The sequence below is a fragment of the Motacilla alba genome, chromosome 1A (genome assembly GCF_015832195.1).
Source record: "Motacilla alba alba isolate MOTALB_02 chromosome 1A, Motacilla_alba_V1.0_pri, whole genome shotgun sequence".
Taxonomy (NCBI): domain Eukaryota; kingdom Metazoa; phylum Chordata; class Aves; order Passeriformes; family Motacillidae; genus Motacilla; species Motacilla alba.
Window position 1 is genome coordinate 24,661,451 of NC_052031.1, and position 26,245 is coordinate 24,687,695.

The 26,245-nt window shown below is 36.5% G+C and overlaps 1 protein-coding gene across 8 annotated transcripts in view; it reads left to right on the top strand.

The window, feature by feature from the left end:
- The window catches only part of TFEC (transcription factor EC), a 130,969-nt gene that overhangs the window by 71,028 nt on the left and 33,696 nt on the right, over window positions 1-26,245 (top strand). For 6 of the 8 annotated variants that reach the window (XM_038154411.1, XM_038154412.1, XM_038154414.1 and 3 more), the window contains 2 exons: window positions 20,670-20,915; window positions 23,120-23,215. In XM_038154411.1, the coding sequence (XP_038010339.1) occupies window positions 20,670-20,915; window positions 23,120-23,215 (342 nt within the window). Of the gene's footprint in view, window positions 1-2,919; window positions 2,988-20,106; window positions 20,211-20,669; window positions 20,916-23,119; window positions 23,216-26,245 lie in introns of those variants that run through there. The other 2 variants (XM_038154416.1, XM_038154413.1) reach the window with 2 other exon arrangements.

The window sequence follows — 26,245 nt, forward strand, 5'->3', positions numbered from 1 at the left end:
TTTAAATGAAATATTTGAATGCTCTAAATGTGTGTCTGTCTTTGCTCTGTGCTCAGGAACAGACCTCTAATTTGGAAGGGAGGATGGTGAGGGGAAAGGAGTAGCAGATGTCTTCAAGTTAGGCACTGCCTGATCAGCTGTAAGACAACTACATCCATTTATGTGTGCAAATTCAGAATTCCCTCATCTAAAAATGAAAATCACTCTTTGCAGGGAAAGTAGGACTTACAGAGACAGCTTTTTTTCAAAAACAGCAGCTTATCCCCTCTTTCTTCTAGAAGATAGGAAGCCACACTTCAGTAGGAATCCTTGTGTTCTTTGTGTGTTTAGAAATACATTTAGAAACCACAAACTTGTTGATACACTTGTCCTGGGAGTGTAAAACTTCACATAAAATTTTGAATCTAAACTAGCCCATAATGGACAGTATTAGTTTTTTTTTAAGTCTCAACCTTATTGAATGTTTTTTCAGCATTCCTACATTGAAGGATGCAGGTCTGCAAATGTGCTGTAGTTTTGAAAAATTGTCTGCCTATGTTAACCATTACCTACATAACCTAATGTGCAAAGCTGCATAAGTTGTGTGGATTGCAGAGGTCAGCCCTGGTAATTGAATAACTGGTGTTCCAGGTGGAGCTTGAGGCAGGATGCAAGTGTTGTGGTGTCTGTCTGACCTCTTCCTATATCTGTCTCACTTTCATGAGCAAAACAATTTGCACACAATTATTTTTATCTGTTAGAGAAGTTGAACAGTTGGTGCCAGCCTACATACTGGCTGGCTATTATAATGCCTGTTATTTTTTATTAACGAAAGAGCTCTGAATATTCTTAAAAAGTTGACATTATTTCATTAGCTGTTGCTGGTCTATGAGTAAGCCTACTGAAAAGAATATCATGTTCTCTGCTGGATATCTCCATGAATGTTTCTAAAACATGACTTCCCACAAACACAGAGGACCATATAGCAAGGCAATTAACAGGCACGGAATGTGTATTCCCAGTCGGCTTCTTTTCCCTTTTTAGTTCAGAGTTGTATTGATTATTACGTCTTACATAAACATGTAATGCCTCAGTCAAGCACTCCAAAAGACAGAAATGAGTGTTTGTTAAATTTCTCATCCCTTTTGAGCTCCTCAATTTTAACAAAGAGTTTTATATATATTGGATTTTTACCAGCATTACAGAAACAAATTTCAGAATTTATTCCAAAAACAGAATTTCACTATAGGAACCCCAGATATTCCAGTGTATTCAAAAAAGCAAGAAATCTGACATGTTGTGTTACTACCCACCACATGATGGTTATAACTATTGGCTGATTATGCCTCCTGAACAACCTGTGATGTGGGACAGACCCTGAAATTTTCTTCCAAGTTTTCAAAATGCACAATGTGAAGGGTTTCTGATAGATCACAAGATTTAAGGAGTAACATGCCTACTGAGGGCTGCAGCTGTATGGATCAAGGTGGTGGCAGGTACTGGCCTGCCAAGATGACTGAAAGTAGGTGTAAGTGTTGTGATGGGTTGGAACCACATTTTGTTCCTTTCTTGTGCTCCACTACTGCTTTATGCTGCTATAAGGCAATACATAAATAGTAATAAGCTCTAATGGACAGACTTTGCCTGCTGATATTTTGAAGTAGTATAAATGGGTAGAGAACTCATGATGAGTTATGACATGTAAAAAAATCATCTTGTATTGGGCTCACAAAAGTATGAGAAAGGAAGGTCCATAAATCCCTGCTGTTGTGAGCATTCATCACTCTGGATATCTGATGCATATAAACAAATATCCCGATTTCCCCATGAACTTCAGTTATCCTTTCAAGAATAATAACTTATTCCTGAATTTTAGCGTCCTACCCCAGAAAACCTTCTGGTATCTGTCTGTACAGATACACACTGGTGCCAGCCTCAAATACACCCCAACTCTGTCACATCCTATAATGAAATATAGAGTGCCTTAATAAAAGCAAATAAAAACAACACAGTGAAGATGAATAATCAGATTTTTTTTTAATTCTATACTTTGCAGTAAAACTCCAGCAGCTGAGGTTTGTGATTTCCAAGTTCCTATGCTAATTTTAATCCACTGCTATTCACCTCCACGTGGACTAGCACCTGCCTGTGAACTTTCAGACTACAGATCCATAGAAAATGTTGTAAGGGCTGCAAATCAGTAGAAATCAACTGCTTAGCATCCCTACAGCACCCTACCCAGAGCAACACACTCATGGCACATTAAGGGGGTCATGCAGACATGCAGAGGGAGTTTACTGATGCTGAACATTTGTTAGCTATTCCTGGCTCTTCCTGACCTGGTTCTTCCTGACTAGAAAACATAACTGTGCTAATGATGATCCAGCAGGAACAATTTGACAGAACTAGACCTAGAACATTTTTTCTACATGGATGTAAACTAAATGGAAAAGTGTCTTATTAAGGACATTATTTGTTCTTGCGCCTCCCTGTGTATTGTCTTGCTACTATTGCTGCCATGAAGGGCAGACTTACTCCTAAATTCTTGACACTGTGACTGAGATTAGGCTTTTAAAATACATACATTCATACACAGATACATATATTTATAAATTTATGTATGGGTGTGTGGTGTGCACATGCACACAGAACTAGGCTTTAATCTTAGCTGTATCTGAACTAGCTGTGTAGCAACTCTTAGTTATTTTAGTTGTAAAACTTGTGAATGTTTATTATCCATCAATGCACTAAGCATTTTTGCATAGTAATGGCAGCATTAGTGAAATATTACGAGCATTTGATGGACTTGCTGGGACCAAAAGCTGTGGTGTTGGGTGCTGGGCTTATCTGGGCCTTGAAGCTGACCACTACTGCAAGGATTGAGAGTGGAGCCATGTCTTCTTCCTGGGGGAGATTCATAACCTATTTTTTTTCCTACAGTGGGCTGCAAAACACATGAATTTGAACACAAGAGGCAGCTGTGCTCTGCACAGAGGTTAAGGGTCAAGGTGAGGCTATAATTTAATTGTGGAATTTATCATGTGGTGGTGCTGCTTGTATAAACAAAGCTTTTAAATTGAAGTTTTAGGGTAAAAAAGGAAAAAAAAGAACAACATTTCCCTAATAAGTGAAGCCAACTTGGAGACTCTTGAAACATTTTTTGGGAAATAATTGACAGAAAGGTATTTTGTGGACATGCTCCACCATTTCATAACAGAGTTGTTCTGAGCTACTAGAACTATCTGCACTTATTCATTAGGCCAAGTCCCAGTAGTTTCTTACACAGCGCTCATATAGGTGAAAAAGTGAAAGGGAATAAAAAGCCCAAAATACATTTTGTGTGTGTGCTGAAGATATAGACTTTGAAAAACATAAAAAGTGTAACTTGTCGTCAGGTGTAAGTGGGCTTGGCTGCCTGTGGCTCCACTGCAGCTGCATTAGATGACACAACCTAAAGACCCATGCATAAATATTTTTTTTCTCTCATAGTTTTGAAAGCAAAGCCACTGATAAACTCTTTATTTTAAAACAAAGAATACATGCAAAAATGTGTCTTCTATATTCATCAGACATACCGTTGAATTTGATAGAACTATCATTTGCACGCTACATATATTGTTGCTTTAATGCATTCCCTCACTACTTTGATAAAAGCCTTAAGATGTTGCCATAGTCCTTTGATGTTTCCTTCTGATGTTACAGTACCTTTTTTTTTTCTTCTCTTCCAAAAAATCTGTTTTGCATAAACATGAGCGGAGAAGACATTTCTAGTTAAGGATAGAAACATCATGTTCTATCAATAAAAGGACAAAATGACAAGCTATATCTAGAGTTTTATATACTCTTTTGAAGCCCTTATAGATGAAAATATTGTAAATATTTTAGACAAAATATGATAATCTTTCATTAGTTAAAAAAGAAAAAAAATCTTGGCTGATGTGAATTTTCTTGTGACAGAACAATTAATTTTCTGATTAAATGGAAGAATAAATCTTACAATGACAAGAAAGTATTTGCCAGTCTATTCTTGTCTACAAACTACCAATTTCTTAACAGGGATTTATGGTTTATAATGCAAGAGAAAAGACAGAATTTTTATATTTAGTCTCAAAGTCTCACATTGTATTTTGAAAAATAAAGTTGCTTAATCTTTTTTTTGGTTTTTACTACTAATAAGTAAGGTATTATTATTATTGGTGGTGGTGGTAGTAATAGTAATAGCTTTAGAAGGATAAGAAACGTTTCAACTCAAGATCTCAGAGAAGAGGTGGTGACATTGTCCCGAGGGGGCTGGAATAATTGTTGCCCTCAGAATTTTCTGAGATGAAAAAGATATACTAATAGTGATAAATAGATACAGTTATTCAAATTTATCAAGGAAAAGAGATTCAAAGTTTTGCTCAAGGCTGTATAGGGAAAATGTAGCAAGGGCGGGGAATACACAGCACTCTTGAGTGCCAATCCACTGTAATTTAAGTTACTGGCAAGTACTGTGGAAAGAGTGATTTTCCTGTGAATGGCATGGCTGTTTTGCTGCATTCAAGAAGAACCTAGTGTAGTGGAGCCACATCATGGTCTGCTGATTAAAAAATGTTAACCTAAGCCAAGAAATGCCAGTTGTCTTACTTCTTCCAAGACATACATATCATTTGGCTATTCAAAGTTGCACGATCAATTCTCAGCAATATAAATAGGGATAGAATATTACTTCTTCTTTTTCACAGAACTGAAGCATGGTACACTTCTTAAAGACTTTTTTCATAGCTCAATAATGCAGGATGCTTTGGAAAATTACTGATTAAAGCTCCAGTCCTACAAGCAATTGTCCATATGACTTTTTTTCCCAGAAATCTGTGAAGGCCCTTCAGAGGATACAGTGGAAACTCTAAGTACTTGTAGGATCAGGGCCCAGAAAGGTATTAGCAAGGATAAGGATATCTTGTACCTATATGCAATGATAAAACCGAAACCAACACTTCCACCACCCACCTCCAATGAGATGGATGGAAATAAAGTAAGCTGCTACTTTACAGGGAAATTTAGGAATTGGAAATAAGTAGGTAAAAAACCCCTCCTATTTATCTGTGGAATCAAGAACTATGCAATTATAAAAAGTTGTAGAGGAACAGTAAAATTGAAGGAATAATTGAGAATTAATATTTATTAAATACATTTGTTTCTTACCCTTCTACAAGTCACTTTCTGCTTTTGTGTCCACCTTCTGTGTGTTGTTAAAGCTATTGAGTTCAGACATAGGAGGAAGGAGATGTGGCCCAAGGACTTCAACATCTGTTGATTACTAGCAGAGTACCCCCAGATCCCTCCCATTTTTCACCTGCAATACTCTATATACCCTATTTTAATACTGATTGATTTTACTGTTCAGCTGTAACACAGAACATTTATTTTGTGTCAGTGATCAGAACTATTTACAAACAATCTCTACATGTGATGGGTTATATGTAGACTTCCATTTCCTGTGACTGTGCAGGACACTTGCTGAAATTCTCTTCCTACCAACCTTTCTCTTTTGCTTACCCTCTGCACATTATCTTCAGAGACAGTGTCCATGTCTGAAGCCTACAGTAAAATGGCTTAGAATTTTACTGTACAGCAGCCATGGGCACCATGAATCATTTTAACTTGTCTTGCTGCTGTGCAGACCTTTTTTTCTCCATTTGTCACATCTCTATCTGTCACATAGTGAGTGCCTTATATCAGACCTCCCAAATGGTGAACTTTAAAAGTAGGTTTAGGAAATTAATATCCATTTTTACCTCTCTTCTAACGTATATTTCTCTTTACTGTAGTCTAAATCCTAGGACTACAGGACACCCCATACACTGAAATTGAAATCTGTAAACAGGAATCGAGATTAAAAATGTTAACTGGAATTTTCTGTGACTCTTAAAGAGTCCTCAGCCAAAAAAAAAAAATTACCAGTTTGCTTACTGCTCAGTATTTGTAGTTAGTAAAAAAAATGGTTACTTCCCAGGACTTCTCTTCCATGCAACACTATTCCCCTCCAATCCGCAAAAGTTTTTTACCAGTGTAGTGGACACACACTTTTCATACTTTGACATAAAATTTGTTTCAAATAAGTTTCTGTGTGCATCTCTGCACGGCATAGAAGCCATGCTGCTTCTACTGTCTTGTTTGTGAGACAGATAGGCTGAAATTTTCTTTAATGAAGCAATAAAATCTTAAAATTATTTGCCTGTCCATCCTCTCTCTGGCAAAATTTACCACCTTGAAGAAAACCTTAGCAACAAAACAACCACATTGTATGGATCCATAAGATGATCAAAACCCCTACTGGGAGTGTGAGTGTTTCTTGTTTTGCTGGTAGTCTTTTGTATGATTCCCAGCTCATGCTGGCAAAGAACTTTCTGGCTGATATAGTCCTGTGGTGTTTTGAGCTTCATGTCTAACATCAGGACCCTTTGTTCTGTACAAATACACAGAAGTTTTCTCTTCTCCAGTTTTCCTTTTAATCTGTTAAGGCTGTTTAGTTTTCATTATGATGACAGACTAATCTTTCTTTTCCTTTGCAGTTGCTGTGGTTTAACCCCAGCAGGCAACTAAATACCGCGTAGCTGTTTGCTCACTTCCCCTTCCCCTGCCACCCAGTGATGGGAAGGGGAGGAAAATCAGAAAGGAAAATCAGAAAGGAAAGAAAAGAAAATACAACTCATGTGTTGACATAAAGTTTAATAAATAAAGTGAATCGAAGATAATCAACAAGAACCACAATACTAGTACTACTTCTGATAACTGTAATAGAAAGGACAGGAAGAGAGGGAGATAAAACCCAAGACAATTGATGCACAATGCAGTTGCTCATCACTTGCTGAATGATGCTGTCTCTGAGCCCCAACTGGCTCTTCCCTGCAGGTAATCTCCCAAGTTTATACACTAGGCATGGTGTTTTGTGGTGTGGAATATTCTTCTGGCCATATCATGTCAGCTGTCCTGGCAATGCTCCCTCCCAGCTTCTTGTGCAGCTCCTCACTGGCAGAGCACGAGACTCTCAAAAGTCCCTAACTTAGAGCAGCTACTGCTTAGCAACAACTAAAACATCTGTGTATTATCAACATTTTCCTCAGACTTAATCCAAAACACAGCTCTGTACCAGCTTCTGAGAAAACATTTATCTCAGTTGTAGCCATGGCATTAGTTTTATTCTGCTTATTTTCTTTTCAGGGGCTTTATTTTTGCTCTCAAGTATTATGGTTAGGAATAGAGGGACACCCAAAGTAGTTTCTAAAAAGAAAGTGATTTTAAAATTTTTTCTATTGCTTTGTATTCTGATAGCTTTTTATGAAGGCCTATTTTTTTCTGCTTACATTATCATCTTAATCTAGATGGTCTAAATTTTCCATTTTTAATTGGTCATAGGTATTTGCTCTTTCATAACTGTATTAAACCCAGTTCTTGTTTTGTGGCTACTCATCCTGAGTCAGCATTTCCTCCGCTTCCAGCTACTCTGAACATGGCCTCAAAGCTTTCCTGTAAATTGGAGGATAATGTCATCTGCAAATCTCAGGTGTCTTGAGTATTCTCTGTTAATACTACTATGTTTAGTTTCTTATTCAAGGTTTACAGTGACCTTACAGGGTAAAGGGGTTTGCTGACATAAGTGAAAAGGACCTTTTCATTTACCTTGTTAAATGTAAGTTTCCAATGAACTGCATTATAAATGCTTTTGAAGAGAGAAAATCAACAATAATTTAAATAGTATTTTGAAATTGAATATGAAATTTTAGTAGTCTACATGAAAATCATTGAAAATGTAGGGTTAAATTAGCCGGGCTGGAGACTCATGGATTAATGTGACAAGCTAAATTCTTCTGCTGGAAATCCAGCTGTGAGGAAGGACAGCAGCATTTTTACACTTCAAGTAGTGGGATTTTGTAATCTTTAGAGAAGGATACTCCTGCCTAATAAAGAGATCATCCTGACTAATTGTGGGCTGTGCACATGTGCACATTGCATGTGTGGTCAAAGAAGCAATAAAAAGGAAAGAAAATCTCAGACATCAGCACAGCTATGGTCTGAAGCCATGTTTACCTACGCTGTACTTTGTGTTGGTTTTCTGTAAGAAAGCCTTCCTCACTCTGACAAGCACTTATCCATCTGCTAATTCAGTAGGATGGTCCTGAGGGCCACTAATGTAAAGATAAAATCTGGACTTGAGTGAGAAAAATAAGAGTATTACCAAAATTTAACTGTCTTAGGTATATGCTCTGCATCCTCAAAATGTGATGTTAATGAAAATGTGATGAGCCTGAGTAAATCTCAGTGAATTCTGTTGTTAAACTACTTTGAGATAGTGCTGAATAAATTGTGATTGTGAACTGTGTTGAGAAGAGCTCTAGTGTTTGTAGTGTTTGATGTTGAAGAAAATTATCTCATTTCAGATTACAATAATAACAAAAGACTATGATAGGAAGAGTTCTGTGTCTCAAAGTATTTAGGCTTTGTGGACTTTTGAATGACAGCAGTGATGACAGAATGACAAAAAGATTGAAGGAAACTGCTAACATGGCCATATTGTTATGCTGTTGATTTCTTCTAGCACATATTCTTCAGCTAATAACGCATTTAAGACACAGATAGGAAGTTTCTTTCCTTTAAAGTTCTGTATTGTTTCTTCCTCTTTGACTGAAATTCCAGCCAGAGTTAAGGAAATGCCCTTATGAACCATTTCTCCTTTCTTCCCCTCAAACTGACTGGATATACATAGACATCCATTATTCATGGCCAGATTTGTACTATCTTTTCTCGTTTGCTGTTCTGTGTTTGGGTAGCCAGGCTCTGGGGCGATGCTGTTGTGTAGAGGTGATAAAACTGATAGAAGTCCAGGCACTGCAGGTAGGTGATGATGCTGGCCAATCAATATTTCTGTACTTTTCGCTTCCTGATAAAAATCAGGCTAATTGATTCATACTTTATTTTGTGTGTGTGATGGAATCACAGTTTTATCCGCCAGCTTCTTAAGCCAGACCACAGAGACTAGCATTTGCCTTCTCTCTGTAACATGGTCTACTGATTGTGCTACAAAATGCTAATTAGCTCACTTGATAATTAAATAAATTTGTTAATACTAATAAATTCAGTTACTAAATCTTAGCATTAATATTCACAGCACACCATTTTCTTGCTGTGCAAACACTGTGACGTTATCCTGATGAAAGTTCTGCAGCAAAATACCAAGGACTCTTTATAGTAGCTATCATCATTAAATATTATTTCTTTCAACTAAAAATATTTCACACAGGTGCATAGATATCACAGTAATTTTTCTAGGCAACTCTAACAACTTTTTAAGTTGTACATTCCTTTCCACATTAAGATTGTTTAATGTGAAAGACTTGTTCTGTACAATACAGCTTATAAATAATGCTCTTAATAATGGCTTACCAGTAGGAAGCTTTAATTCCATATTCACACAAAACTCTTATTTAAACTAAGTGGGAGTTTCTCTTGATTAATCCCAATAAAATCAATCATCTTTTGTTAATTAATGTTTTTATTTAGTGGCTATTAGTTGGAAACATTTAAGTAGTTTGAGCTTAGCCTAATATTTTTCCTCCAACTCCTATTCTACAGTGTCTACTGAGTGCAAAAAGGTTTGTTGTACCTAAATTGAGATGGAAATACTGTAGAGTATAACTCTGACACTGAAGCATATGTGATTTTTTCTGCTAGGCTAACTTTTGATTTATGGTGTTTTTACAGCAGTTCTGGTTCTAAGTTTTTTTTTAAAGGCTGATTTCAGAATGTAAAGGTTGAATTTTGATCTGTTGCATATTAGAAATGATATTACCATTTTATCTTTTTTTTACCAATTGAGTTAGTGCTGAATGGAACATATTGTGAACTAAGATTAGTTTAAATACTCATCAAAAGGAAAGACTGCTTTCTCAGTTCAGTACTGAAAGTACCAATTATGCTATTTTTGTGAGCTTTCCTGTCAACTGCAGAGTACAGCAAAACTTCAGTGTTTAGAGTTTTGCATGCTGTAAATGTTCCCCAAATAAATTTTTTGCTTGCCTTGTCTTCAGCAGATGCTCATCAGTGTTAGTCTGAAATGCATGTTTTCTGACCCAAACACACAAAATTATATTTAAGCAAATATTCCTCAAAATCAATTGCAAATTTTTAAGTGAACATTTATATTAATGATAATTTCTGGTAATATTAGGTGTTTTTTCAGTTACAGCTAGGCTCTTTATTTAAGTCTTATTTTTAAGAATAGTGACAAACACAAATTCTTTGAAGTTAATAAAGTATTTCAAGGGCCACATGCTTAATGCATTGTAAATCCACTGCTACTACTCTCAGTCCCTAAGTGGAAGTGTATTGCGAAAAGAGTACACATATTTCTGGCTGACATTCAGGTGATGAAGGTAATTTTTGCTAACCTTGTGAACAGCATGTCAGCAGCATCTTTGGGGCATGAACATGCTCAGACCCATTGCCACTTACAGCCAGAAAACATATTTGGATACAAAATAGGCCAGGTAGATGTTTTAAAAATCCTTTTACCAGCTGATAAGAATTTTTTTCTACTTTTTTTTTTTTGTCATATAGCTGTCCTTGAAAAGCCATTCCTGTTTTTGACAGAAACATCACCTACTGCTGTCAGCTAACCCAATCTGCTCACTTTGTATGAAAGCACACTCTGTGGCCAGATCCTAAGCTGGCTTAAAATGACGCTGCCTTGACTTCACAAAAATCGTGTTGTGAAGCTGAACCTAAGATGCCTACTTTGAAAGCTTCCCCCCTTGCCCTCTTTATCATTCCGAGGCTGAGGAAATAGAAATAGAAGGCACATTTCTCAGACTGAAGCTAGTTTTGTCTGTGTCTTTACAGAAGCTATAACCCTTCACAGGCTTAAAATATCTTGTCCAACAGATCAGCCTCCCTAATGTGACTGCCTCACCAAACCACCTTATGGCACTGGCTTCATTTCCTCTGCTCTTGCAGTGCATGGGCTGGGGGGTCCATATTTCTTTACAGTTTGTCGTCAAAATGAGGGAGGACTGAAACACACACAAAAAAGGGGCAGTAATAAGCAGTGCTGTCATCTGGTGGTGAAATTGTTACCGCTTTTAACAAACTGACCATGCATTTCAACCAATAGCTTCTTTTTTTTTAAGGATGTTGATGTAGTCCCCTTGGCATACATTCCTGAATCTCTCATATTAGAACAAGGCAAACCCAACGATTTTATCCAAAATGACTAAACTTTTTAAACTTTATTTTTGTGGAAGAATAGCACACCAGAGGTAGGTTTACTGTGCTCAGGCTTTGAAATTTTCTTCAGCTCGCACTGCCAAAACAATGGAGTCCAAAGGAATGAGGAAGTAAGGACAAAAAGACACACTCCTCCCCCAGACATACTCAAATGTGAAAGTACTATTTTCTGCTCTTAGTTTTACCATCAGTATTTTTCTACCACATTATAGTTGATGTCCATATCTTTACATACCAGGGAAATACATCTTTTAGATCTAGCTTCAAGGACTGTTTTGCTGGATCTAACTGAACAAGAGGGATATTACTGCCATCACCTAATCTCAGAAGATACAGTCTGCTCACATGGGGAGCCAGAAAAAGTGTACAACAAACAATGACAAAATTGTTACTCCTCATACTTTTAAAGGCTGACTCCTTTCTGAGTTCTTTTAACCTTTAAAGTGAGGCAAAATTGGAAAAAAAAATTATTGCTGAATAATTTTTTCATTATTAATGAAAAAAATTAGAACTCAAAGAACAAACCAAAGTATTTTGAAATTATTTTTACACATAAATGTAGTACACATACCAACTGCATTTCTCAATGTCAGACCTATATTACAAACTTTACAGATGGATAACAAAAGAGACTATATGGGTATTCATAATACAATCATCTTTTGTCTTCCCTGAGTGCTTTCATTGGAAGCTAAATGTTTAAAAATGCTAAAATTAAAATATAAGCTTTTGTGTCTGCAAGAATTTTCCTGATTTTCTATTAGCTTGTGTTATATGAGTCCTATATTTTGGAGTAGATTTTTTTTAGCTGTATGACACTTACCAGAAAATCTTGAACTGCTGAATAAAATACATCATTCTGGTTACAGATTTCCCATGCTGCTATAACTGTAATTTCTATGGGTCTGTGCTAGTCATTGGAGTTGACAAAAACAGAACTTTTAATGTTGCTATTTTGTTTCTCCTGCTAGGACTGAACAATCCACACTGACGGAAATTCCCTGACAGTAATATATTTAATTCAAAAGGAGATTATTGTGGTTTCTGTACTTAAAATTGATTTTCCTTGAATCTGGTTGTGGTATGCTCTTCTCCATTATTGGAGAAGCTAAGTTGCTTCTCCAATAGCAACTTAGCAACTGACCTAAGCTGAATAACTTCTGGAGGCGGAGACAAGGAGTTAAATAAAGGTATCAGGATCTAGCTCTTTAAATGTAGCTCGCCATACAAAAAGTTTCTTCATATTCTTGAAATGCTGTAGTCATATTCACTGTCCTGTAAAAACACCAACAATAAAGAGGAACTGGAACAGCAGAGATTTATTATATTCACAGATTTCATGAATCAATGAGAGCACGGACAGGGTCACGGTGCAGAGTCAAAGCAAGGATATTGGCTGGGGTTTCTTAATTTGATTGTGAGCCATTGTTATGCTTGTGTGGCCTATTACCCGTAGTGGCTGGTTTTATTCACAGTTTAGATTTTCAGCTTAAATTCCAAGTTAAATCAAAGGGATGGTTTTGTAAAAATACTTCCTGTAGTTTGCTTTGCCTAACTTTATAAGATGTTTTTATAGTGCAATGTTAAAAATTTGATTCTTTTCTACCAGTGAAGACCACAAAGTCATCGAGACTCATTGTTATTTTAAAACATGACAAGCTGGCCTTAAGACCTTTGGGATCTTTTCTTCAGAAGTCAAGCTGGTGATGGATAAGGAGCCATCAGAGCTATGTGTATCTTAACTGCAGGAGTTCAATTAAGAAGCCAAGAGTGTCTCAGGTACACGGGTGCAAATGGAAGTGCTCTCTTTGATAATGTCTCTGTAGTTGCTCAGTGCAGGTAGTTGGCTTCCCCCAACTCATTTCTGATTGCACAAGGAGGTTAGCACAGAGGAATACCTGAAAGGACTGAGCTCCATCGATGTTCAGTAAGTGCTAGAGAATGCCACAATGGGGAAATGTTATCAAAATCCCAGAGCCTGCATGGGGATTTGTCAGGAAATGGTTAGCTGTAAGATGTAGCTTCTATTAGCCACAGCCCTGGGAGCTCTGCTGCCTTTCTCCTCCTGAGAGAAACACTGTTCTGCTGCCTATGGTGTGCAAAGAAAGTTTTCTTACCCAGGACTGATTTCTGAAAAGTCTGTTTTGCAGTTGTTTTGCTCCCACATTCCTCTTGCTTTTTGTAATACTTGGAAGTGTGATGGAGAATTTCCAATTACTCCCACCCTACCCCACCTTTATCAGCTATTTTTAGACATTGAGATACCAAAAGACACAAGAAGTAGTTGTTGTTGAAGAGATGGTTTTTGTCAATAAACTTTTAGATGTTTCTTCTTCAGTCCCTTCACCCTTGAAAAAATATTCACAAACTCCTGATGAATATGATGTCAAAGGTTAAATGAATGGAAAACAGTGCATTAGAGTCACATGGAAATTTTTTCTTGAAAGCTACTGTAAGGCATCAGCAAAACACAGCTGTAAGTTTCCAGACTACATGTCTTTTGTATTCTTTCTTCATGCATATTAATGGGAAGGTCTCATCTAGTCAGATCAAAGTTCCTATAGGAAAAATATTCACATTTAAAAATTAATTACTGTGTTTAGCTTAAGTAATTAATTGGCATAATCACACATGCTTTTATAAACTAAACATTAAAGGGAACAGCTACTGTATTTGGTGATAGTCTTTGGGATAGAACAGAAGTGTATAATTCCTAAGTTAAATTGAATTTTTGTTTCATTATTAAATAATTTTACTAATATTTTTCTCCTCAAAAACATTAATAAAGGGAGCAGGAGAAACAAACAACTGATATTAACTTGTAATAGATGTTAAAAAAGGATTATTTCATAACTAAAAATGCTTTTTTTTCCTAACCTTTAAAATACATTTGAAAGTCCTAAGATACAGAGCAAAAATAGTCTGTGTTGTGACTGTTTCTTATCTTAAAATGGAATTAAAATTTCTGGGTACTTACAGAACATTTTAATAATTAAGAGTGGATAATTAAATGCTTATTTTCTAGTACAGTGGCTGAAAAGAACATGAAGTCCCATCACTCATTTGCAGAGAGGTGTTGTGTTCAGGATTGATGATGAATGATGCAATCCTATCAGGGTGAAAAATTTTTCTTCCAAAGCTATTAAAAACACTGAAACAAATTAATAGCCAGCACAAATGGCAAACTTTAGTGAAGTCTGCTAAGTTCTGTCCAGTACGCTATGATCATCTTTAAGCATATTATTTTGTAGCAGCTTTTTAAGCATTTATTAAATTCAGAGTTAATTTATATCAAAGGTTGCCATGAAAATAGCCAGCTCTCAGGTCCAAAACCCCATAAAATCTAAACACATCAAGAGTTATTAGACCCCCTCATTTCTAATTCCTCTAAAATTATGGACTTTTGCATTGCATTCAGTTATTACTTTAGTACTCAGCTTTGAGTTCAAGAACATGTTTGATAAAAGTATACCTTGGATTTGGATACTCTATCTCTCCCAGAAAGTCAGTGATGGTTGGTTTGAAGAAAACAGTAGTTAGAGCACTTCCTTTTGAGTACTTCACTGCTTATGCACACAATTTCTGCTACGTCTCACTTCTATTTGTGGCTAGTGGCTTTTAACACGCTTTTTGTGCTAGCCTTCACATTCAGCATGTCCCATGAATTTCACAATTTTTTTCACAAACTGACAACAAGAACATAACTGAGCTTCTTTAAGCTTTCATTGAAATACCTTTTTCTCAGTCTTCAATTGCTTTCATAGTTATTTTCTACATACTTTGTACTTTTCAACAGTGTTTCAAAAATATTTAGGGTAGAAATATTTTTAGGCTTCCATTATTTATCTCTCTTGAGCTGTAAAAAAAAGCAGAGTAAAGCTAGGCTCCTATTCACTAACTTCTTTATGCCATTTTTCCTTTCTTCCTATAGCATCAGTGGGATACTCCTGCTGAGTTGCTGGCTTGTTATGACCCCAAGTGCTTTACAGACTCATTGCTTGATGTGTTTACTTCATTGTTGTATCCTGTATTTCTTCCTCCAGTATATGCAGATTTGTACTACTTTCACTGGGAACATTCATCTAAAAATATTTATGTTTTTTAGTGTGTTTTTCATTAGTCCCAAATCACTGATAGTAAAATGAGTAATACAAGACCGAAGAGCCCCTCTTTCTGATGCCAAGCCTTTGCTGATCACTCTCTTATGCCTGTTCGTCAGCCAACACTTAATCCAGTTAAAACATGCTTTATTGATACTGTGCAGTGCTAAATTTTAATTAGAATATTGAGTGATACTAAGTCAAAAGGCACACAAAAGTTGAAGTGTATTATACCTACATAGTTACCTTTGGCAACCTAACTTAAAATCTCATCAAAGAGCAGAAGTAGATTTGTTTGACAAGGCTTATTTTGCACAGAACTATGTTGACTAGCATTAATTATATTCCTATATTTTAATAATTTATTAATTGAATCCCTTTTCAGTTTTCCTATTATTTCTCTTGGGAATGACGTTGGGCTAAGCAGCCTGGGAATACAGATGTTACCTGCTTGGTCTTAGTGGAACACAAAGAAAGATGTAGCACTGCTGCTTAATGGAATCAGTGGCATTGTTCATTCATACTTTAGTTCCCCTAAATAGGTATTTTTTCTTAATTTTGACGTGCTATATATTCTTTTACTAGCAGAAGAAAAATTCCATCAGCAAATTGTGAAGTAAACCAATTTATGTAAATAAACTACTGAAAGTCTAGCTAGGCCATTGTGTAACATTCTAGAAATGAAAGCAAACTTAGTGTGAATATGGGAAAAGATGTTACACAACTGTACTGCAGTGTTACAACACGATGGTGTGTGCTCAAATTAGAAAGAGCAATTGAAGAAGTCTGAATATGCAATATGCATCTGTAATTCTGAAAGGCTGTTATGTTCCTGTTCCCAGAACAGAGATATAAAATAGAAATAGGTACAGTCAGTCTTCTGTGCATTGGGATCTTTTTCTGGATTACAAAATCCATCTCAAAATTTTTGTTTCTCTTTTGGCTTTATGAAACTGGTGGAGTTATAATATTTGCATTTGTGTTGGATGCTTTTGATTCTCTTCATGCTTGCAGTTTCTGGTTCTGAGTAGACTTTAAATTCACTGTGTTTAGGAAAGCCAGATATTAAACAAAAGCAGTGCCTGGAAGGGAGTGGAGAATCTATTAACTGTTAGATTTTATGCTGTCCTTCATTCCTCAAATAATCTGGGATAATTAGCATTTAAAGTACATGGCTACAGCTGCTGCAAGGCAATGTCTGGGAGGAGAACCAGCACTTCATCTGCACAAATTCATCACCTGCTTACATTTGGCAGATGTGGTCAGGAGCATTTGGCAGGAAGGGCCAGGTAAACAACTACACCGTGGGCTAGAGCAGATGTGCCAGTGGAACAATACTAAGTCCTGGGCTGTGTCTGAGGTTTCTCTGAGTCAGGGTCTGGATCATTAGGTGGTCACTGAGTGTCTGTTTTTTGCTAGATCTTAATAGAAATCAGGTATACCAACAAGCAAGGCCATCTATCTCACAAAACAATAGGATGGCAGAAAGGCATTTAATAGAAAATGGTCTGCTGAGGGCTCGAAGATCTGCTTTATCAAATCACACTGCTTAATTTTTTTTCAGAGATGTGAATCCAGGTTCCACAGATGTGCCAGCGTGTTGGATGCACTACCCACACTATCCTGAACACATTTCAGGGCCTTCCTTCATGCTTTTCTTCTTTAAACAAAGGATTAAATATTCACTGACCCATAGAGACAAAAAAAAGAAGGTAACCCTATATTCAGACTGTTGTGGCAGTAAAAGGTTCATCAGCATCAACAGCTGAATCTTAAAATTCCACATGAGCTCTGGTAAAATATTGTCACAGATTATGGGAATTCCTCAAAAGATTCTAAATTGAAAAATTGATCTCCTGGCACTGCTGGATATCACATTAGGATTATTGGGAAAAAATTAAAAATTCTTCTACTCTGGATTTTTTTTTTTTTGGAGAAGGATTGTGTTTTGTGGAACTAAAACATGCCCATGATTAAGGTCTCTAAGCAGCTAAGTCTGTATTGATCTTGGTTATTTTACTTGTGAGTTTACTTTATGTGGAACTGATCTTTCAGCCTTTTGCTTTTTTGCATTTATTTCACTGAACTGCTAACCTGACACCATTCTTTTTTTCACCAGACTTGATAATGGTTATTCCTAGTTTCTGTATGTAGACTATCAATTCAAATTTCCCTGTTTTTAGATTTCTTTTTCTTCAGGTTCTCAGGGCCTTTTCCAGAAAAGTGTTGAAAATCTCCAAGGATGGAGATTCCACAGCCTCTCAGGGCAACTGGGTGTGCCAGTGCTTAGCTGCTCCTAGTGCATCATTAAAAGGAATCTCAAAATCAGGTCAAAGTTTAACATTTGCAATTTTGCAATACTTACTTAAAAGAGTTAAAGTTATCTGCAATATTCAGAAAATCTAAGTTGAAACTTACCTTCATACCACTGATAAAAGATATGAGAGAAGTCATACAATATCCCAATGGAGAGTAAATCAGTCATATTTGGAATGAGACACTGGACTATCTGGTTTTATAAAATGATGCGGATTTGAGTTTTTACTCCTAGTTCACACATGTTACATGCACAGTTCTAAAAATAAATTCTAAGTTTGGGGAGCTTGACTTGAAATCTCAATATTCCTTTTTCATAGTATGAATTTCCCCTCCCCCCAGTCCACTTTTATTGTACATTAACAATAGGATTATAAAAATAGGTTTCCCATTCTGCTATGTCTTTACATTGTGGTTTGAGTTTAAAAAGTGCTTTACTTTAGCAGTGAGTATTAGGACTTATTTAGAATCTATAAAGATGAAAATCAGGGCATAGATCTATTTTTAACCTCAAAGATTCTGCTTTGTAATGACTGTAACTGGCGCACTAAAGGGTGGAGAGGTTTGCATCATAGATCCTGTCAGCAAAGCTTTAATTCTTTTTCTGCCTGTGTAAGTTCAGGACGGGATGTAATCACTGAAAGATTATCATATTAAATAAGCACTTATGATAAACTGTTTTTCACCTAATCAGCAGTTAGCTGAATGTCTTATACAGATCTTCCCTTTGCCCAGTGGGATGGCCCTGTGGTGGTTCACTAAGAAAACAGGATGCACAGAGGTTTTGGTCTGCCACCAGCAATCTGGGGCCCAGAGGAAAAAAAAAAAAGCAAGCCATTGACTTTTCAACAGTTTTCTTGTATCAGATCTATAAAAATTCCTTATTAAAAGCACATTTAAAACAAGGTAGTATAGATCTTGGATGCTGCAATTTTCCTATGTTTCCCATTTAATTTTAAGGTATACAGTATGATATTCTTGATTTTATGCTTCAGGTAGGCCTGTAGAAATTCTAAGGCAGAAATTCATTTCTCATTACAAAGGGTTCATCAGCTTCATTCAAGATAAATAATTAGTAGGGGTGAAATGCAGTAAATGCAATTGTCACCTGTGTGTTGATCCAGCTCCCATTTCTGCCACATAAAGAATCTGTGTTTTCAAAGCTGTTGATTGCTGAGTTCTGCACTGCTGGAAAGAGATCTTCATCAGTTTAGGTACTTGCAAGGCTCTGGGAAGTATCACTCTGTGTGGATTGAGTGAGTGTAGAGTCCAGCACAATCATGAATTGTCCATGGATGCTTCTGAAAGAGAGCAGCAGACAATGAGGGTACACTGAGAATCTTTGCTCCAGCCATCCAATGGGACATATTTGTTTTCCCTTAATATATTTGATTTTCCCCAAAAATAACATTATGGTTAAACTGGCATGTGATAGATTTCATTGGATTATCATTTAAGAAAATGCTTGAGTATCTAATTTTTTATATGAGCTTAAGTATGAAGGACTGAACAGATGCATAAGTATCTGAATTATTTATGATTTTACATGTATCCTTACACATGATAAATCAGAGCTTAAACTAACAGTGCATTATGCACTTTCTAAATCTATCACAAAAATCCAAGTTAAGACAAATAATGAGGTAAGTGAATCCCAAATATACATGAAATTTTTGCAACCTTATATATTATGCATGCCTTCCTAACATAAAACGGGAAAATCCAAACAGTGTATTTAGGATTTTATACCAATATTTTAATGGAATATTATTTAATAAATTTAGGGTTTGCATCAAAATAATTAATCTCATATTCATTACTGCGTGGCTTATTCGTGGCTTATTCTTTTATACATGAATAGAAAATTAGTTTAAAGAAACATAATTAAAATTATACTATAATGATTGAAAATAAAGTAGATACTGCAATATGTATGAAAATATGACTTCTTCAAGTGAAAATTGTTTTTATGGCTATCTATCTCTGCTTATATATTTTAGGAGAATCAAAAAGAAGTTTGCTTGATGACTAAATATTTTTCAGAAAAAAAGTCTTCAATGTTTTCAAAGCAATTCTTGCTATTATTTAACAAATATTAATCATGCTTACAGAGGCCACTTGAAAAAAATTTATGATGAGGCATTTGTTACCAGCCATGCCATAGGAAGAGAAGAGAGCCACAGGGCTGAAATGACAGTAAGGTTTGTGTATGAAGTGCTCCTCTGGTATTAAATTGCAGGAATGTGACATTGATCTGAAATGGGAGCTGTTTGAAGTAGCAGCTTCATATATATTATATATGAATATATTATATTATATATATATAATCATCTCTATAATAAAAGGATGGCCCAAAGTCTTACTCAATCAGCCATTTTGGCATGACTACTCAGTTTATGAAGCCAAATCCACTAAAAAAGTGATCTGTCCTCAAGAGGCACTTCAAGAAGTCTGCAGAGCTTGTGGATAGTGAGCAGTCCTTCAGAACTACAGCTTGGACTCTATTGCCAAAGTACAGCAATGCCTCATTTTAGTGCCTGTACTTATTACCAGGTGAGACAATTGTAGACTGAGGTGTGAATGAATGTCTATTGCTGTTATTATTTAAATTTGGTTGGATGATATTTCTCTGTGCATTTATTTACTCTTTCATGTGCAAAAGAGTCAATATTAATTTTAGAGTTCATATATGCACGTGGATTTGATTGCAGTGATCTCAAGAGAGATCACTTTTAATAGAGAAAAATGTGTAGCATATTTCTGGTCTTTTCTTGGGAACATGGTTATCTTTTCTAATTCTGTTTTTCTTTATAATTATTCGGAGTGTTTGTTCACCTGTGTAAGGGGAAAATGGTAAAGAAATAAAAAGTGTGTAAGTGTGTAAAACTGAAAAAAATATCCAAGTGTTATTAGAGCTGAATCTATTGATTCGAAATATTTTAAAGTGAACATATATATAAATACTGACACTAGCAACTTGAAACTTCAGCAATTATTTCTATTCCTTCCCAGGTACAAACACACTTGGAAAACCAGTCTAGATACCACATCCAGCAGAGCCAGAGGCACCAGGTGAAGCAGTACCTGACCCTTGACACCAAGCTGTCCAGCCAGACGCTCTCCCTGTCCCACTCTCACCCAGTCCAGCCGGGGGGTGTGACCTCCATCCTGCGGAGTGGACACATGCCCCCCGTGAGCAGCACTCAGGACAGTCCTGTCACCAAGCTGCTGGCCCTCGGCAGCGAACGCGAAAATGCGGTAGGGTGGAGCTGGGTTAACCAGGGGGAACTGGGCTCTGTCTACTTCTACAAAAATGTTACATCACCCACCTTGCACTAGAAGTGGGCAAGACATGACTTTCTTAACTTTCAAGGGGTTATGGCGCTTGCTTTCTGTGTCCTTTTGAATTATGTGGGTTGTTCCCTCGTGTGACTGTGAATAGCTTACTGCCGAATCAAGCTTTTAGACTGCTGCCAGATAAAATGTACTGTTGCATCTTTTTGCATATACATCATATGTTGCTGTACGCTTTCTGAATATGCACTTTGCAAAGAAAAACATCCTTTTTTCAGATGGGAGTTGTCTCTGTCTGAAGGTATTAACCTAGCTGCATAAAAACTGTTAAATACAGATTACCTTCAATACATAACTGAAAAAATCACTCATTCATTTTTCAGTTAGCTGCTATATTTTTATGTGGGCTATCTTGAGTAAATTGGCAAAGATATGCTAACTTTAGTACCACCATTGATTTTAATAGAGGTTCAGCAATAATACAATATCAGATTCTTAGTCAGTGTGAGATGTAGGTCATTATGGCTTTTAATACTTCAATAGATTTCAAGAGAGACTGTTTATTAGGTAAGAGGGGAATTCCTACAGAAATGAGAAAGGGAGATGCTGTATCAAGTCTTGGACTTTAATAGAACAGAAGAATCTTACAAATACATCATGACTCATTCAAGCATTTGGAGGTAACATAGCTAAGCATGAGGGAGCTCATAAAGCTTCCTGGAGAGTTCATCTGGGGCCTCTTCATTTCTTCTGCATTGACAACTGACATTTTAAATCAGGTTCATGGACTACTGTAGCTACTTCAAAATGCTATTTTAAATAGCCTTTGTGGACACCTATGTGACCACCTCCATGCCGGCAAAGTGCAGTGTGCTGAAACTGTTCTCAGGCAATTTGGGTCTGATCAGGAGCCTGCCCTGTACCACTCTCCATCCTGGTGAAGACTGGGAGGGTGATACCTGGCTCTGGCGAGACCCTGGCAGCTTTGCAATAATTTGGATAATCTCATCTCAGACTCAGGGGGGTGGATGGCTGTCACAGTGGAATTTCTTAATGTGGGTGTGCCCTGTGGTTAAGAGCAGGCTATAGATATATTAGTAAATTATATATATATATATAAATTATACATCAATATATTAATTATATATATATATATATATATATATATATATAAAAGTAAATAATATAGAGGCAACAGCCAGGTTGGTGCAGTAAACTGCACTCCTTCATATTGCTTCATTGCCAGCATTTCTTGGTACAAGTTTGGCCCTGATGGTGCTTTCCTAGATAAGTCTGGGAACAACTCCTGGTACAGCTGTTCTGTGTTCTCTGGTTTTGGAGATGGAGAGGATTGCATGTGCTGGGCCATGTGGCCAAAAAGTCTGTGTTGAAAGATCCCACATCTGTGTGATACTTTCATTGCACAGGACCATCTACAACTTCTTCAGCTCCCAAGAGCTGAAGATAATAGAGTTAAAAGTGACAAACTTATCATGTGATCTCTCCCAAAATTATATTGTGAATGGAACCAGACCATAATTATCATTGAAAACTCATGTTGCACTTTGTCCAAATCTACATGTATCTATAGGCCTTCAAAGTACTCATTGTTTCATCCCAAGTAATTATTGAGCTATTCCATGTGGCTCAGTAGTTTTTGGCTCAGGTTAGAACAAAAGAGAGACCAGAAGGCTGTATGGAAAACTACCCAGTGTACTGCTAAACAAAGAAACCTCTACCTGCCCAAGCGAGCAGCATGTGACACCAAACCTTGAGTGACTCTTGCAGTTGCAGAACCATAGGTTCCTTTCAGTCTTCCTGCAGCAATGCAGCAGTGCACTGTGATCAAGATGACATTTGATCAAGATGACAGGTCACAGTTACAGCTTAACAATGCGCTCCTGTCATCTGATCATGGTGCTGCAATGAGGGGTTAAATACGGGCATGGGCTGGTGTTTGAGAGAAAGATGTATCTTGCTAAGCCCCAGCTGTTTTCACAAGAAGTAAAAAAATGTAAATATTGTATAGAAGTGTTTGAATGATAAGATATAAACTTCTGAAATTGTTTTATTGCTGTAATAGATATTCAAGATTAATTATCTGTATTTTAAAAATATTTTTCCATTATTATTTGTACTGATTTGTCCTAAAATATTATTTTTATCAGATGGAAGAAGTTATTGAAGACATAATCAATATGGAATCAAATTTTAATGATGAAGGGATAGGTTGTTCTGAAACTCCTTTACTAATGCAAAGAACTGTAAGTATTTTGTTGAATTTCTTGTTCCTTTTTTATACTAGAAAGCTTCTTTGAGTGATTCAAGCACACCACAGTTGAGAGACTAAGGAATAATATCAGTGGACTGTTCTCCTTTCACTTCAGCTGATTGCCTTTTTGCCAATAATTATTACAGAAAAGGGCACCAGTGTGGTGAGACATAGTTGTTTTAGGTGGTCTGAATAGCATTTGGGTTTCTAGCCCAGCAAAATGCCTGGTGCATAACCCATTGGAGTTACTGATGTCTGTGCAGTGCTAAAAATAATAAGGATAAAAAGTCTCTGGACCCTACAAGGCCATTTAAAGCCTTGCTTAAAGATTCTTCTACATCAACTAAAAAAAAAAGTCAAAACATCCCCATGTAATAGTTTCTACAGTGATATCTCCAGTGTCTTATCTTGAAGCAAGGCTCTAGTTCTCGATTTTCACACAGACAATTTTCATTTAGTTGAATAATTTCAAGGACAAAAAAGAGGATTGTTACTTCTTCACAAGAATTAATGTAACAAACTTCAGTTTTATGATGTCTCTTTGTAGATAAATATGAGAAGACTAACAAAGGCTATTTATGTTTCCATATATGTTACATATTTGAAGAGGAAGGATGGAGCTTTTCTGGACACAAAAACACACAGAGTGTTACTATTTATGAAAGTAATACATATCAATACCTGTAATGCACTTTACAGAAGGATGTATGTTGTCCTTTCTACTGATGTTCAGAACTGTTTGTCCTCAGGGCTTTAAAGTGTACCCCAGTAAAGGGGAACTTCACCCTGATGAAGGCAGGAGGATTGTCGCAGGCTTTGACAATCCACCGGGGGCACATCAGGATACAGTCAGGTGCTGGCTCTTTATCGTCCTCTGGGGAAACATCTTTTTCCGACTTACAGAACTTCCCTCTCTCCAAAAATACCTCAGGAGACAAGATCTCTACTCTTCTATGTTGCCCACTCTACAGTCCACCAGTAATGCCAGCTAACATTTCCATGAAGACCTGCTACTTTCATGCCAACTACAGAACTATTGCAGCTGGACTGATTCACACATATTTCTGTACAGAACATAGCAAAGAAATGGTTCCTGGGGAGTGAATTATAATTTTGGCTCAAATTGATGTGGGGCAGGGGAGGATAATTTCTGGTATGATAGCGTGGGATGGTGATGAGAGGTGTGAATTCTGGGTTTTGGGTTGAAGTCATACTCCCTTCAAAACCTTTTAAAATTGGATGATGTTAATCTGTCCTAATTCCAGGTTCATTAGCCTTTATCTTCAGCCTTGAAGGACATTCGTCTCTAAAATTCATTGAATACCTTACTCCTGATGAGCAAGGAAATATGCCATGTCTTTTAGACCTTGATGGTATTGTACTTGCAAAGATTTGGGACTCTTGAAGTGTCTCTGGGACAAGTAATGGTATTTGGATTTTCATTTGTGCTGAGGAAATCAGCAGGCTGCTAGGTAAGCCAGGGAGTAAAACAAATTTCCAAATTGCTCTGTTCAATACTGTGGCAAAATAAGGCCTGCCTTCAAGAAGGCAGGCAAACTGCACCAGCGTGAGGAAATTGAGTGGTGTCTCTATTTCTGCTGTCTTCTCTTTTAGAATTGTGTACTTTAAAAATATACAAAAGAATTAGGCATAAGAAGATGATCTCAGGCATTTAACTCATGCCACTTGGTTTTAAGCCATCTTTTTAGGCAACATCCTAAATCTGCCAGCAAAATTTTGGTCATAAGCTGTGCAATAGAGAAAGATCGAGATGCAGGTAGAAAGTAACTTTTCTATATCCAGTTTTTCATTATCACAATAAACATAATGACATTTCTTTATCTGAGCCAACATGTATGTCGTACAAGACTATTGGACTAGGAGGCATGATCAAGAATGAGAGAACATCTAATTTCCCTGAGATGTGCTGGGTTTGTGCTGTACTTCAGCAAGGACCCATAGTAGCTCTGACATCTGCACAAGGTGCCTGTTGTGGTGGCTGACACAAACGTAGAGTAAGTGAAATTACAGGTGAGACTGAGTTGCCTCTGTATCTGGCTGATTTTGGATTTCTCTTTAAAATTCTCCAGCATAATTCCTAAGTATTTCTAGAATTTCTTTTTAGACTTTCTTTACACGGGATTGTCTTTATTTTGCAAACTGTGCAGAGTAATCTCTGAAATTTTGAAATGGACTGACTTGGTTTTCAGAATGTGGTAAAAGGGTCAGATATTTTTTCAGCGAAATCTTTTCTTGAAAAAGATAAATTCATTATGCCATTTTTCTGTGTCAGTGTTCTCAATGGCTTACTCAGTGGCTGAGTAATCTTTCCACTTTTTACAGTGCAACCTATTGTGTGTTGTGAACTAATGTTTACTTTAGTTAAATGCACCCATGTACCATTTTAATGGCACATTAAATGAAGACATTGAATTCTGTGAGACCACTCATGTGAATAATTGCTCAAAGGCTCATTGTCTGACCCTGAATTAATGAATTACAGTTATGCATTAGTAGAATCAGAGAAGTGAAAATAAGAACATTCCTCCATCTCTCATTAAAATAATTACAGCTTCTGAGGAGTGGATTATCTGGCTTGTGTTTAGACTCAAATTTACAATTTCATGAAACTGTCTGATTTTGGGTGGTCAATTAAGATTTGCTTAAACTAGGGAATATTCTGGCTGTCTTTCTACTGCTCTTCAGAATACCCTAATGGCAGAAGCCTACTTTTATAACAATCTTTTAGAAGTTCAGTTAAAATGTAAGATTAGTTTTCCTACATGCAAGAGGTCTTGATTCCTCTGAAAGAATTTGTAAACCAAATTATCTCTTTGTTCATAAAGCATAACTGAAATAAAATCATAACTATTCTTCTGAACTATCATGTAATGACAACTGTTTGTTCATTATGGAGAAGGTAAGACTTAATTAAAAATTATACCATTGAAGATGGCATCAATTTGAAGTAATTTTTCCTTGTCATAATAATTTAGTTTCACAAAAGAGTATTTGTTTATTG